General features: G+C 47.7%; 4 protein-coding genes across 6 annotated transcripts; 3 read left to right on the top strand and 1 right to left on the bottom strand.

The window, feature by feature from the left end:
* The first annotated feature begins 1,235 nt into the window (after positions 1-1,235).
* On the top strand, positions 1,236-7,430 carry LOC6503173. Of its 3 annotated transcripts, XM_032455922.2 has the most exons (6): positions 1,236-1,942; positions 2,048-2,087; positions 2,301-2,687; positions 3,622-4,604; positions 6,218-6,286; positions 6,339-7,430. In XM_032455922.2, the coding sequence occupies exons 3-6, from the start codon at positions 2,685-2,687 to the stop codon at positions 6,946-6,948; spliced, it is 1,665 nt and encodes a 554-aa protein (XP_032311813.1). In that variant the 5' UTR covers positions 1,236-1,942; positions 2,048-2,087; positions 2,301-2,684; the 3' UTR covers positions 6,949-7,430. The 3 variants fall into 3 exon arrangements, with proteins under 3 accessions (XP_032311813.1, XP_014761325.1, XP_001963579.1); XM_014905839.3 differs by lacking the exon at positions 2,048-2,087; XM_001963543.4 differs by lacking the exon at positions 2,048-2,087 and having other exon boundaries at positions 1,236-1,451.
* LOC6502923 (probable RNA-binding protein CG14230) lies at positions 7,365-10,762 on the bottom strand. The gene is made up of 4 exons (XM_001963544.4): positions 10,713-10,762; positions 9,302-9,590; positions 7,873-9,240; positions 7,365-7,812 (listed from the first exon to the last, which is right to left on the bottom strand). The coding sequence occupies exons 2-4, from the start codon at positions 9,480-9,482 to the stop codon at positions 7,643-7,645; spliced, it is 1,719 nt and encodes a 572-aa protein (XP_001963580.1). The 5' UTR covers positions 9,483-9,590; positions 10,713-10,762; the 3' UTR covers positions 7,365-7,642.
* Positions 9,800-12,019, top strand: LOC6503174 (Golgi resident protein GCP60). The gene is made up of 4 exons (XM_001963545.3): positions 9,800-10,054; positions 10,113-10,540; positions 10,737-11,213; positions 11,279-12,019. The coding sequence occupies exons 1-4, from the start codon at positions 9,928-9,930 to the stop codon at positions 11,696-11,698; spliced, it is 1,452 nt and encodes a 483-aa protein (XP_001963581.1). The 5' UTR covers positions 9,800-9,927; the 3' UTR covers positions 11,699-12,019.
* Positions 12,020-12,184: 165 nt separating this feature from the next.
* Positions 12,185-13,596, top strand: LOC6503175 (probable tRNA N6-adenosine threonylcarbamoyltransferase, mitochondrial). The gene is made up of 2 exons (XM_001963546.4): positions 12,185-12,422; positions 12,478-13,596. The coding sequence occupies exons 1-2, from the start codon at positions 12,217-12,219 to the stop codon at positions 13,520-13,522; spliced, it is 1,251 nt and encodes a 416-aa protein (XP_001963582.1). The 5' UTR covers positions 12,185-12,216; the 3' UTR covers positions 13,523-13,596.
* Positions 13,597-13,955: the final 359 nt, after the last annotated feature.

Below are 13,955 nucleotides of genomic sequence, written 5' to 3' on the forward strand. Positions count from 1 at the left end.
AATGAAATAAACTCATTTATTCTTGTACAATATAATTTATTACCAAGAGAAAGAAGGAAAAATTGAGAAATTCTTATTTAAAATCGTTACTAAATTTTCAAAATCTTTCAAATATTTGGAGGATTGAAAAACTTTATTAATGTTATTGTTTATTTCCCACTTCTATAGTTTAATATTTATTTATTTATTTATATAAAGCTATCTTACAGTTAAAACTAAAAGTTAACCGGTGGGGAAGAGCAATAGCGACTAGTGGCCTTGGGCTCATCTTATAGAATAGAGTATAGTTTAATATTAAATTGTATTATTTTAGGAACAATTATTAAATATTTAATACTTCATCTTCATTAATAATTGATCAAATAATCTTGATTCAATTTCGACCAAATTTAAAAGCAAACAAACATTAATTCTATTTAAGAAAAATATTTTTTTGAAATGACATTTTTAGTGACAGATGTTAAGATGGCGTCCTCCTGCTTTGATCTAAATGTGACAGTTGCAAGAAGCAGTTGTTGCAGTTGCCTTGCCTCGCCGGTTGCAGTTGCAGCTTCAGAGATCATCAACCGAAACCGAAAAATTCGAAACCATGTAGAAACCAACCGATCGCATCTGAGCAGCCACTTGGGGTGCCAACCATGCTGCATACTTGGATCTATTTTAAGGCTACGATTTTTCCCATTTGGCCCTTCGTAGATCCCGCTCTCCAAAAAAGGGGGCCAGGAGACGGAGGCGGTGTGGACGGAAAGAGAGAGAGTAAGTCTAGGGCTGTGCTAGTGTGTGTGTCTGTGGGATTCCTGAAGTAGGAATCAAATCGGAGTAACTGCTTCCCTTGCTCTCGGAGTCGGATCTGTTTGGATCTTGAAACGCTGCGTCGCTGCTGCCGCTGCTTCTGCTGCTGCCGTAGTGTCCGACTGTAGTAGTCCGTAGTGTACGCCTCCGTCACCGACGCTGTCTCTGCCCGATTCTATAAGTAGGCATACATATGTATTTATGTATATTTATATACCCGCACACACGTGCACCCAGCTGTGTATGCGGCACACATGTGCACGGAAAGCGGGAATGAAAGTGGAACTGGGGGGACTCGGAACGGGAACGGGAATGGTAGTGGGAATGGGAATGGGAATGGGAATCGGTATGGAAACGGTAACGTCAGGAGCGGGTCAGGGGGTAGGGGGGGTAGAGGGGCAGGCACCGCCATTGCTCTCCGGCGCAATCTACCAAGTTAGAGCAGCAGCCGTTCCGAGGAGCAATCGCCCGTCGTCCGCCTAACGATCGTAGGCAGTAGCGCCGCCTATATGCGCATCCGTGTGAGTGTCTGCCCGTGTGAGTGCGAGTGCTCTCTTTTCGGATGTACGTGTGTGTGTGTACGAGTGCCGTTAGTATCGGGCAACGGGATCGCCGCGAAAAAGTTCAGTTTCAGTTTCGTTGTTGTTTGGTTTGGTTTGGTTAGTTTTAGTTGGTTAGTTTGAATCTCAGGACCGACTGCCACTGGTGTTTGTTTGTGTTGCCTTCGCATACGAACCGGAGAGCACTGGCAGAGCACTAAAATTTTCTCTCAGTGTGCCGTGGTCCATGGCGTGGGTGCGTGCGTGAGTGGGAGAGAGCATTAGAAAGTCCGCTTCGGTCGCGAGAGCCGTACCTGTCAGTGAGTGAGTGAGTGAGAGAGCGCGAGAAGGAGAGACAGTGCGCGGAGTAGGCGGGAATGGCGAAACAGAAACAGTAAAAGGAAGAAAGCGCAGCAGCCTGCAAAGCTCCTAACGGCAGTCGGCAGGACGTCCTGGCGCTACGAAAACAGTGGCAAAAGTAACACCGAAGCTAACTGTAAACGTCCCGAGACGCACGGACCTGCACATGTGCATATAAGCTTGTGATTTGTTTCTTTTTTTGTCTTTCTTTTCTTCTGTGTGTGCGATTCGCCGTGGATGCGTATCTGTGTGTGAGTGTGTGTTTTTTGTGTTAAATTTTATTTTATTTTTATTTTTAATTTTTTTTTTTTTTTTTTTTTGTTTTTTGCTGTTTTGTGTTGCCAACGTTGCCGTAGCCGATGAAGCCGCCGCTGTTCCGCCGTCTGAGGCTAAAAGGTTAACTTCTAAATATTAATAGTCGTTGTTGTCGGCAACAAAAAAATGCGAGTAAGACCCAAAACAACAATAACAACAATAAGAATAGGCAACAAAAACAAAGAAGTACAAACGTATCGCGTTCGTTTGCTCGCTTATTCCGATTTCTATACTGTTGCCTCGGTTCTTGTGCTTTAACTAAACGTTCTACTTGTGCTCCGTCATTCTTGGCAGTCTTCTCACCTCCGATCACCTACCACCGATCACTGATCACCGATAACCGATAACCAATTACCAGTAACCGATCACCGTTAGTAGACCGTTAACAAAAGAGGAAATGCAAACGCCATCTAACTGTAAAAACGGGAAATATTCAGACCAACAGCAGAAGAGCAAGAACATCGCCAGGAGACGCCGTCGCTAGTAGAGTGCGGGCAGAGGAAAACAGAAGAATCCGGAGAAGAGAGTCATCCCCGCGCCAGAGAAGCGAGAAGAACGAGTAGAAGATCGAGGGTCTCAGCGTTACGCCTTCTCAGCAGAAACGGTTCGACGGTCGGCCGAGGAGCGTGCGAGCAGGAGGGGCGCCGAGAAAGCCGCTGACTACAACAGAATTCCCAAATGGTAAGAGAGAATCTATCTCGGGTCCCGGGAGCGCGATCGGTGGCGGCAGATCAGCCTCCAGGGAGATAAACAGATAGAGCGATGGGTGCTGGGGGCTGGGGGCTGGGGGCTGGGTGCTTGGTGCCGGGGGGGGAAGACAGTCTCAGACAAGACTCGAACTACTCGGACTCGGAAGTGTTTGCAATTCTCGTTCGATGGGAAGAATTCCAAAAACGAAATCAACTGGACAGTCGCAAGCAATTTTCTGATCTCTGTAATGTGACAATATGCGGTGATCTCCGGTCTTCTTAGTCATCACTGCCAGAAGAGCAGAATTCTTCTTCGAATCCGAGATGACAGAGTCTTCATCCACCGAATATATTTCGGTTGGTAGGGGTCTCTGCCTGTCAGGTTTTTGTGTTAAAATTGTCAAAATTTTAAATGTTTTCTTATGGCTTTGAAACTGGGAAGTGTTTTCTTTCAAATAGCTTTCGGATAAGATTGTTTTTTTGAGACATTCGGTTGCATTGCCTTCTGATTCGAGTTATTAAGAGCTTTTCCTGAACAGGACAACCCTCTTTTTGGATGGAATAGTACTATTTAAGAAATAATTCACAGAAACTGGGTTTTTTTTAAATTAAAAACCTCACAAAAATTTCAATATTCGTTGATATGATTGCACTTTATACAGTCGAGGCCAGATAATTCGACAGAGTAAGAAGATATAAAAGATAATAGTAATAGTAATAGTAGTAATAGGTAATAGGTAGTAAGAATTATTTTTAAATATAGATGATCAAATTGTGTATAGGAGTGCAAGGATTTGGATTTATGGAGAAAGGTATTTTTCAGACAGATTTTAGGAAATTATCAGAGCTTTACAAATTAGCAGAATTCGACTATACTGTACCGAAAACTCCAGAGCTAATCCCTTTTACTTCCTTGTTCTTCGCAGGAGACGAAAAATCCAACTCCTGTGACGAGCAGTTACCACCACCAGAGGGCGCCGCGCACACCGGAGTCCTACTTCAATGTCCCGGAGTCGGTGGCGCTGCTGAACATTGTGAAGTCGGAGAGGATACAGAGCGCCTTCCAGTCGAACCGGAAGAACCATGCCAGCGTCTGGGAAATGGTGGCCGAGGTGCTCAACCGGTTCAGCACCCGGAAACGGACCGCCAAACAGTGCTGCAACCGCTACGAGAATCTGAAAAAGATCTACACGCAGCTGAAGAAGAACCCGGAGCGGCATGTGCGTCGCAACTGGCCGTACATGTTCCTGTTCAAGGAGATCGAGGAGAACCGCGGCGAGTGCTGGGGCTCCAATGGGAAGCGCCTGGCCCTGATCTCCAAGAACCACAACGAGCTCTCCTACTACCAGCGCCGGCGACAGGCGGCCGAGCTAGGCGTCCTGCTTAACAAGGACAACCTCACTCCGCACCAGCACAGCCTGCTGCAGAGCCTCTCCCAGAGCCACTCCCAGTCACACGCTCACTCCACGGACTCCTCGCAGAGCGGCGCCAGCAAGCTGGAGCGCTATCTGCCCAATCACTTCGTGGAGGCGCAACTGAACGATGTGCCCTGCACTGGCGGAGTGGGCGGTGCAGTGAGTGGGCCCGGCGGCGTCTACGACGAGAATCCCCTCCAGCTCCAGGTGGCGGCTGCTGCCGCGGCCGCTGCCGCCGTGGCGCAGAAGCTCCAGATGGGCGGCGCAGGCGGCGTTCCGTTAGCATCCGAAGAGGACGACGAGGACGAGCCCCACCAGAATGCTGCATTTAAGGATCACATCCACGGCCACAACCTGGGCCATGGACACGGTCTGGGCGGCCATGGCCAGATGGAGGATCCCGGCGAGACGCCTGGCTTCGAGAAGGACTGCAACGGAGCCCTCAACTTGCACCACCAGAACAACAGCCACAACGACAACAACATATCCATGAAGTAAGTACAGAGTGGTAACAATTGGTTATTATTATTATTATTATTATTATTATTATTATTATTATTATTATTATTATTATTATTATTATTATTATTATTATTATTATTATTATTATTATTATTATTATTATTATTATTATTATTATTATTATTATTATTATTATTATTATTATTAAAGGTAGAGAGATTTCTCTGAACTAGCTTAGTGGGTATAGCACTGGCAGATGAGTAACCAATTACTCACACCAACAGTATGAGTAATTTATTTCTTGAGAAACATCAAAAGCGGCCTACGTGGCGTATGTGTAATTTTCAAAAAGCCCTATTCGAAAGTTTAAAGTGATGAAATGGCACTGTTAAATTGCATTTCTATTGCATTCTATCTATCTATTCTATTTAAGTTAAAATGTCATTATTAGGCTTCCGTTTTTAATATTTTTTTTTTGTGGAAAATAAAAAGGCAGGACAATTTTGTGGACATAGTTATGTTGTTTGCTTCCCCGTCCTTGTCCCATTGAGGTTATCTGATTTTAGATAAAAATTTGTTGCATGCTTCTAGGCACCCGGGAATGGAATAAGTTGAACTTCTACATCTTTTCTAAACAGTGTTCTCTTTTTAGACAATAAACTGATAGAAGTAGGAGGTGACGTGGAAAAAATGTGAATCAAATTTGATGTATAAGTGTTGCAAGTATTTAAGTGAAATCGGAGAACTTTTTAATTCTAAAATTCACTCCAAAATCCTCGTTTTCACTTGGTTAGAGGGACACTCCTGAGAACCAGCATGAACAATACCAACCTATCGGGAAACCTTATTTCTCCATGTAATTTAGTAATTTCGGAAACATTCTAAACTCTAAAAATTGTAGTTTTCAAGTTCTTCAGGAAAACTAAGCGAAGGTAATGCAAGAAACCTTTAAAAGTTTTGAACAATCATTGCCGTTTTTTGGAGTTATCAGGTCCACCGTTTTTATAAGTTATTTTGAAATCGAATATAATCGAAGATATTGGAGTTTAGCGGCAGTTTAGTGAACTATAGGATATAGTCGGCTGATCCCTATAAAATTGCGTAAAACGTAGATATTTGCGAAAATGTAATCGGCATTCCAAGAGAAATGCAATCAAAGATGGATTTATCTTGGACCAACCTGCCATCTTCAAAAACAACAATGGTGTGTAGCTCTGGATAGTATATGATTGGGAGGAATAGCATATAGTCGATATCCTCTATTCCGACTTAAAAGTATACTTTTTTCAAAGGTCCGCAAAGTTTATATCCAGTGGCTTAAAACTAAGAGACTAAGAATTTAGATCGCGTTGAAAAAGACAGACAGACACGCTTATATGAGTCTGGGGAGGCGGTCCTGATCAAATATATTTATACTTTGTAAGGTCGGACTATATAAGAATAGATGTAACTGATTGGAACCTTATCTTGCAGGTTGTACCGAACATTCTGAAGATTCTTCATTCAACCAAAATTTCGTAATAAATATTAATAATAATATATAATAATAACTATTTCACCTTTAAGTAGTGAACCATGATCTGTAGATTATTTAAAAAGTGGAACCCTTATTTTAACCCTTCTTTTCCCTTTTTTCGCTCCCTAGATCCGAGCCCCTTTCGGAGGGAGAATTCAATCCGGATGACATCCAGCTTATGCAAACAAACTACAATGGGTAAGTTTCTGGAACTACTGGATCATCATCTCCTAACGACCCATTCCCGCAGCACCCAAAACTATTACACGGGGGGCCTGGACCCGAATATCCTGCACCCGGACGTGATCGTGGACACGGACAATCGCTCCGACTGCACGTCCTCCACCTCGCAGAAGAAGAGGCGCAAGCTGTCCACGTCCACGGACGGCGACAGCACCAATTATGAGCTCATTGAGTACCTTAAGCGGCGGGAGAAGCGGGACGAGGAGCTGCTCAAGCGGATGGACGCCCGGGAGGAGCGGTTCATGAACCTGCTGGAACGGACAGTGGTGGCCATCGAGACCCTGGCCGCAGGGCGGTTGCTGCCGACGTCGACATCCACGCCGTCGCCACCGCCCCCTCCGCTTTTGACCGGGCCAGCTCGGGCATTGGTGCCAGTTCCGATAGTGACCCTAAAAGAACCTGCGTTCACGACACCCGCGGAAGCGCCCAACACCGTAGTCCTGCCCGAATCGCCAGCCAAGTGCGCCGAGCAGCCGGCCAGTGGAGAGGCCGTAGAAGCCTCGGAAAGCGCCATCGTCGAGATACCCGACGACGCGGATGAGGGCGAGAGTCCCACGATAGAGCTGGCATCTGCCACGCCAGGTGGCGAAAAGGAGGACGACGAAAGGCACACGTAGGATACGAGAACCCGCAGAAACCATACGCATAGATGCTCACTAGATCTACTTAAACCTCCACCTGAATACATACTTATACGTGTATACCTCCCCCAGTCCGGGGAAGAACAAAGTGCCAAAGACGAGCTGAGTCTCGAACTCCTATTGAGATTTCCACACTCCGCCAGAGGGAGCGAAAGCCGAATTGAGGACAAAGTGCGGCAGACCTGAATGTGTGCCAGCGAGAACAATATACTTTTAAATACTTTAACTTATCTTAAGATTCAGAGCGTGGGGAGAAGCGCGCCCCATCCCACCCAAGATGCCAGACGAATCTCGAGGCGCCGAGGATATGCTCCAGCCACCCGAAGGAACAAACTAGTTGAAACTGCAATGGGGCTCAAATGCATTTGTGCAGGAACATGAAAACAAAATCATTTCTTTTTTTTTTGTAATCTAGTTAAATAAATGTACGATTAAAAAAATTGATTTATTTTATAGAGCTTATGCCTATTTTAACTTTTTTTGCACAAACACGATGCACAGAGGGTTGGAAGGAGTTCTGGCAGGAAGCCTTCACACTCAAAGCGTCTTTTTTAGGAGTAGAATGTATGTATGTACAAATCTGGTCTAAAAGAAATGCAAAACGCAGTAGAGAACATAGGACACCTTTCTATGTACAGACAAGAACCAGTTGGACCCTGGAGCTTGGGACTCAGGGCTTCGCCTTTTGTTTATTCCTTTGCTTCTTGTTGTCCTTGCCGGGCAGGTTCTTCCGGGTCTTGGCAATCTTGTTGGTGATCAGCAGCTTGAGGCGATTCCTGACCTGATCGTAGTCCGCCTGGTCCACTTCGGATTTGGCCGACTTAAAGAACTTGGCGCCCTCTGGAAGATTTGAGGAAGTAGATCATGGTTTCTACATTAAGAGAAAGAAGAGGAAGTTACCTTTGAGGCGTGGATCGTTCTTGGGTATGAAGAAGGACTCCATCTTTATCTTGGGCTTCTTCTGCTTGGACTCTTTGGCGGGCGGGGCTTTGTTCTCGTTGCCAACCTTCGATGGCTCCTCCGAAGCGGCTTCCTCGGCATCCTCGCTGTCTGAGGAATCGTAACTGAAGGGATTGAGCGTGGAGAGTCCGAGCTTGTTGGCGGAGGGCTTGCCCACCAGAATCTTTTCTGTGCCCAGCTTTTCGAGCTGGTCCTGGCGCTTGGCCTCCTCCTCATCCGGGGCAGTGCCAAACATCTCCAGCAGACTGAAGCCATCGCCGCGCATGTTGAGGGATTCCTTCAGAGTATCTGTGACCACGTAAAAGTTGTTCTTTGACACGGGAGGAGGAGCCTTGCTGGTGGTCTGTTCGGGTTCCAAGTCGTCCGTCTCCTTTTTCTGAGCAACATCCTGGGTGGGCTTCTTCCGCATCAGCTTTTGATGATCCTCCTTGGCGGGGTCGAAACGAAGCATCTTTTTGCTCTTCGCCGGATGGGCTGCGTTCTCGTTGGCGCTGGTCAGCTTTCGACCCACCACTTGCTCCAATATACCCATCTGCCAGTTGCGCTCGCTCTCTTGCAGCGGTTTGTCGTCCTCCGGCTCCTCCTCCTCCTCTCCCTCCTGATCTTCAACAAAATTAGCCGTAATTCGAAAGCGGGGATCGAGGCTCTGTTTGCTCTGCATTTCCACAAGCCGCTCTCCCTTTTTGCCCTTATGCTGGGGCAGGACAATCTCTTCATCGGCCTCATCTTCATCCTCGTTCTCGAAGAGATCCTTCTTGGGTGTCTTGGCGGGTTTCTCGACTTCATCCTCAGCGTAACTGAACTTAATTCGCTTGGCCTGGCCTCCGTCCACGGAGATGCCAGCCAGAGCCTGCTGTATGGCTGACTTCTTCTGCAGATGCTCCTGCCGCATCTTCAACAGCGACTCCTTGCGCTTTTGCTCAGCCTGGCTGACGGTGGCGTCCGCCTGTTTCTTCGCCGGCTTCCGGTGCTGCTCGATAATGTGCAGCGGCTTCACGTCCGGCTCTTGCTGGATGACAATTCTGCCGTTGTGCAGGGAGTGAGCGGCACGCTTCTTGGTCATCAGCAGCTCCGGCGCTACCTCATCGTCCCCGATCTCCTCGTCCTCGCCGAAAACACGGCGTTTATTCTGACTGCTCTGCACCAAAAGCTGGGAGCTGCTGGGCTGTTCATACTCCTCATGGTGGCCTTGTTCGCGCTGCTGATTCTCCTCGCGCTCTCGCTTCAAACGGTCCAAGAAGGACTCCTTGGCCAACGAGACTCGCAGCTTCGAACCATGAAGTTTCTGCCAGTTGAGCTCGTTGAGACCTGGGCGATAAAACAAACATAAACATCTAACAGACGGGGTAAGCTTTTTTTATTAGCTTACAGTAGTGGGCATCGTCCGTTTGGAGGGTAACGAAGGCTATCACCTTGGCCGCCCCATCTTCCTGCTCCTTTCGCTTCAGGTCAACGTGCTCCACATGGCCATAGTCTTGAAAGAGGTTGCGCAGATCCGCTTCCGACGTTCTCGTTGGCAGATCGGCCAAGAAGAACCGTGTGCTGCCCATTGTCGAGCAAGCGTTTTACAAATATTAAAGTTAAAGCGAATATTTATCTGCACGTGTATTTCCAACAATAACAGTGCGGTATGTTAATTAGTGTGACCGACCCGCACTCTAAAAAAAAAATACTTCAAATTAGGAGCGCTTTTTATTAATTAAAAGCTTAATCCTGCAGCTAAATTATTGCAAAATATTATACAATAAAGTCAAACTTAAAAGTTCACATAGTTTCACACAGAACAGATTAAAATGAGAAATATTTATCTGTTTTTGGTATTTAAAAACTTCTAATCAGACAAAACAGTTCTCGAAAACGTCTAGTCCAGGTAGAGTTCACTACGGTCACACTAACAGCAGACGTCACAAACGAGCATCTTTTGTTTTGTTTTGTGGAGAAAAATTGGAGTTTGCGGGGCCCGAGAGCGTGGATAGCACCACAAACGACGGCAGCATGGCGAGTGCAACAAGCAGTAGCAGCGGGACTACAACAGCCCCGGGAGCACCGGCGACATTGACGGCAGAAAAGTGGGGATTTCCTCTGCAGGAACTCTATCGCCTGGCGTTCGCCTTCTACAAGCGTATTAACAGAAAATCTTTTCCAATATGACATGTTGTAAGACCCCTGACTATTTGCAGAGAACTCCGGCAAGGCCATCCACCTGTCCTATGAGGACAACCTGAAGCTGATAGCCTTCAAGCAACAAGCGGCACTGGGGCCTTTCAACACGAGTCGAGCGCCTGCTCTGGGCGTTCTGGATGTGATCGGCCGCGACCGCCAGCAGCACTGGCAGCTGCTGGGCGAGATAACACGGGAGCAGGCCATGGAGGGGTTCGTTGATCTGCTGGACACCATGTGCAGCGCCTTCCGGCCCTACATTGAGGCAGTGCGACAGGACCGGGATGAGACGTTGCGCAAGGACCTGAAGCGCATGGAGCTGGAGAAGGAGGCACGGGAACGACAAGAACGCGCGCAGCAGGAACTGCTCGAAGAGGGCTACAAGGAGGAACTGCAACGGCGACAGCTACAGGACGCGCTCAACAAGCAAACGTACCAACAGTTCAAGGTATTTCATTGATTTTTTGTATCCGTGGGCTCCCCGCCCCTCGGAGGTCACTCCACCTGTTGTTATTATACTGAATAATGTATGGTAATTGCTGGCCTTGGCGGCGTCTAGTCTATTCGAAAAGGGGTCACGACCCATTTTCGGTCTAATTTCCCCATACCCTCTAATTTACCTTTCGTCCTCATTCCACCTTCAGCTGTATGCCGAGAAACAGTTCCCGGGCAATCCAGAGCAGCAGGCTGTGCTTATCCACCAGCTGCAGCGCGAACACTACCATCAGTATATGCAGCAGCTCCACTTGCAGAACCAGAACCAGAACCAAAATCACAGCCATCACCAAAGTATGGAGGAGAAGGTCGGTCAGTCGGAGGGGGATAATTCCACCAGTAACAACAACAATGGCAGTCCCGAGCTGGCCAACGCCATGGACGGCCTGAAGCTGAGCGAACTGGACGCCCAGCAGTCGTTTGATGAGCACAATCCGGCGGAGGAGCACGATGGCGAGCAGGAGCAGCACCACCAGCAGCAGGGTGGCGATGGCGACTACGACGACTATGTAATGATCCGCCCGGCCAAGATCTGGACACGGCCCGACATCGAGCAGTTCAAGACTGAGGTGTCCGCCGGTGATGGTGACGGTGTCATCACCATTGGACACGGCGACACCGTGACGGTGGGTCATGCTTGTTACCATTTAGCTCCGGGTCTTAATAATCGAAATCACTCGTCGCTTTGCAGGTTCGCGTCCCCACCAACATGAACGGGAAGTGCATTTTCTGGGAGTTCGCCACGGACAGCTATGATATCGGTTTCGGCATCTACTTCGAGTGGGCCAAGCCGGTGACCAACGAGGTTACCGTGCATGTGAGCGACAGCGACGAGGACGAGGACTGTGTGGACGAGGACTATCTCTCCACGACCGAGGACCTGGAGTCGGGCTCCATTGGGCAGGATCGGGGCGGAATGGGCAGCCCGACTGCAGCGCCCAAGGCGCCCATCTCCATCATAGTACCGATTTACCGACGTGAGTGCTACAACGAGGTCTACGTGGGATCCCACTCGTATCCGGGCGAGGGCGTCTACCTGCTGAAGTTCGACAACAGCTACAGCATTTGGCGATCCAAGACGCTCTACTATCGCGTCTACTACGAACGTTAAGCGGCCAAACTGCATTACTATCCTTACTAAATATTAACCTAGAAAATTCCTATATGATGATCCGGCTATAGTGCAAGTCCGAAACTGGAATCGGAATCTCCGCCGAGGAGGTGGGTGCAGGTGTGTGGGTGTGTTGCTTGGATGCCAATGCAGCCAATGGGTGCAACTGTTTCCGATGAGAAATACAAACTTTTGCAAATCGCCGCGCGGCGATTTTTTATAAACCAATATTTATTATTTAGTTGTAAACTGACGAAAGACGTGTCCAAAATTAAATTTGAAAATAAACATAAAATAACAAAGACATACCCAAATGTAAAAGAAATGTACTTATTTTTTCACGAATAAAGCATTCATGAAAATTTAAAGGATATAGAAATTCTATACAATTTTGCTAAATAATAGGTGTGTTTCGGTCGAGACAGTTCAGTCAGTACAGATTTTTCTGGTATACCTACGAGATCCCTCTGTGAGGACATGGTCATACTGTTTAACGGTACTTCCAAACACTGGCCATTATGTTCAGGTGTTCAATAGGAAGGTGTTCTGGTTTTGTAAGTGGACTCGGAAATGGGACCCGGCAGGCACTGCGAAGCAATGGCCGTAGTCTCAGCTATGTCCTGGGCATCGAGACCTCCTGCGACGATACGGGAATTGCCATTGTGGACACCTCCGGCAACGTGAAAGCAAATGTTCTGGACTCCCAACAAGAATTTCACACACGGTAAGGTGTCTGGATCATCTTTTGAGAGAAAAGGGCTTAGAAACCTTTCCTACAGCTATGGCGGAATCATCCCACCTCGAGCGCAGGATCTGCACCGCGCCCGCATCCATTCTGCCTACGAGCGCTGTCTGGAGGAGGCCAATCTACAGCCGGAGCAACTGGCCGCCATTGCGGTGACTACACGTCCTGGACTGCCTCTCAGTCTGCTGGTGGGCGTTCGTTTCGCCCGGCACTTGGCCCGCCGGCTGAAAAAGCCCCTACTGCCCGTCCACCACATGGAAGCCCATGCCCTGCAGGCGCGTATGGAGCATCCCGATGCCATACCGTTTCCGTTTCTATGTCTTCTCGTAAGCGGAGGCCACTGCCAGCTGGCGATGGTGCACGGACCCGGGCGATTGACGCTGCTCGGACAGACATTGGACGATGCGCCCGGCGAGGCCTTTGACAAGATAGCCCGGCGTTTGCGCCTGTATATCCTGCCCGAGTACCGACTGTGGAACGGTGGCAGGGCCATCGAACATGCTGCTCGCCTGGCCACAGATCCCTCGGCCTACGATTTCCCCCTGCCGCTGTCCCAGCAACGCAACTGCAACTTCAGCTTCGCCGGCATTAAGAATAACTCATTTCGGGCTATCCGGAAGAAGGAGCGAATGGAGCGAACGCCTCCCGATGGAATCATCAGCAACTACGCTGACTTCTGTGCCGGACTTCTGCGGGCAGTCAGTCGCCATCTGATGCACCGAACACAACGTGCGCTGGAGTACTGCTTGCAGCCACAAGTGAGGTTTTTCGGCGACGGTCAACCCACTCTTGTCGTATCCGGCGGGGTGGCCAACAATGATACCATCTTTGCGAATATTCAGCACCTGGCGGCGCAATACGGGTGTCGCAGTTTCCGGCCCTCCAAGCGCTACTGCTCTGACAATGGAGTGATGATTGCCTGGCACGGGGTAGAGCAGTTGCTTCAGGATGGGGACTCCAGCCTACGCTTCGACTTCGACAAGGTTGATATCCAAGGCAGTGCTGGATTCGCCGCATCCTTTGAGGAGCAAGTCGCAGCGGCTGCCATTAAATGCAAATGGATACAGCCACTGGCATAATATACAGCTTCCACAAAACTTAATTACAGGTTTCTGAGAAAACTGAATAAATTAAGATAATTGATAAAACTTTAGTTGTTTTCGGATATTTACTTATTATCCTGACAAAAATTATCCGCGATTTTTAACTCATTGGCCGTTATCCGCTTTTCAAACGGTCTAGCGAGGACTCAAACCACCTCCGTGTTTTACCACACTTTTATCGCTAAATTATTGTGACACTACTGTCTGTGTATGAAATTTTGATGGTTTTAGTTTTATTTTAAACAATTTTCGACCTAATACACTAAATTATTTTTACACTTATGGTATATCTTTCATATTTATTATTTCTCTTAAAAATGTGTAAATTTTATTATTATTGCGTAAAGATTGCCGGAAAGAATACTATAAAAAAAGAATAAATTTGTTGAAAGTGGATAAATTTGAAACA

This window comes from Drosophila ananassae, chromosome XL (genome assembly GCF_017639315.1).
Source record: "Drosophila ananassae strain 14024-0371.13 chromosome XL, ASM1763931v2, whole genome shotgun sequence".
NCBI lineage: Eukaryota > Metazoa > Arthropoda > Insecta > Diptera > Drosophilidae > Drosophila > Drosophila ananassae.

Coding starts and splice junctions, on each gene's coding strand:
- LOC6503173 (XM_032455922.2), top strand. Junction 4,605..6,217: donor GACAACAACATATCCATGAA/GTAAGTACAGAG, acceptor TTCGCTCCCTAG/ATCCGAGCCCCTTTCGGAGG. Junction 6,287..6,338: donor ATGCAAACAAACTACAATGG/GTAAGTTTCTGG, acceptor CCATTCCCGCAG/CACCCAAAACTATTACACGG.
- LOC6502923 (XM_001963544.4), bottom strand. CDS start 9,482: ATGGGCAGCACACGGTTCTTCTTGGCCGATCTGCCAACGAGAACGTCG. Junction 9,241..9,301: donor AACGGACGATGCCCACTACT/GTAAGCTAATAA, acceptor TTTATCGCCCAG/GTCTCAACGAGCTCAACTGG. Junction 7,813..7,872: donor GAACGATCCACGCCTCAAAG/GTAACTTCCTCT, acceptor CAAATCTTCCAG/AGGGCGCCAAGTTCTTTAAG.
- LOC6503174 (XM_001963545.3), top strand. CDS start 9,928: ATGGCGAGTGCAACAAGCAGTAGCAGCGGGACTACAACAGCCCCGGGA. Junction 10,541..10,736: donor AAACGTACCAACAGTTCAAG/GTATTTCATTGA, acceptor TTCCACCTTCAG/CTGTATGCCGAGAAACAGTT. Junction 11,214..11,278: donor GACACGGCGACACCGTGACG/GTGGGTCATGCT, acceptor GTCGCTTTGCAG/GTTCGCGTCCCCACCAACAT.
- LOC6503175 (XM_001963546.4), top strand. CDS start 12,217: ATGTTCAGGTGTTCAATAGGAAGGTGTTCTGGTTTTGTAAGTGGACTC. Junction 12,423..12,477: donor CAACAAGAATTTCACACACG/GTAAGGTGTCTG, acceptor CCTTTCCTACAG/CTATGGCGGAATCATCCCAC.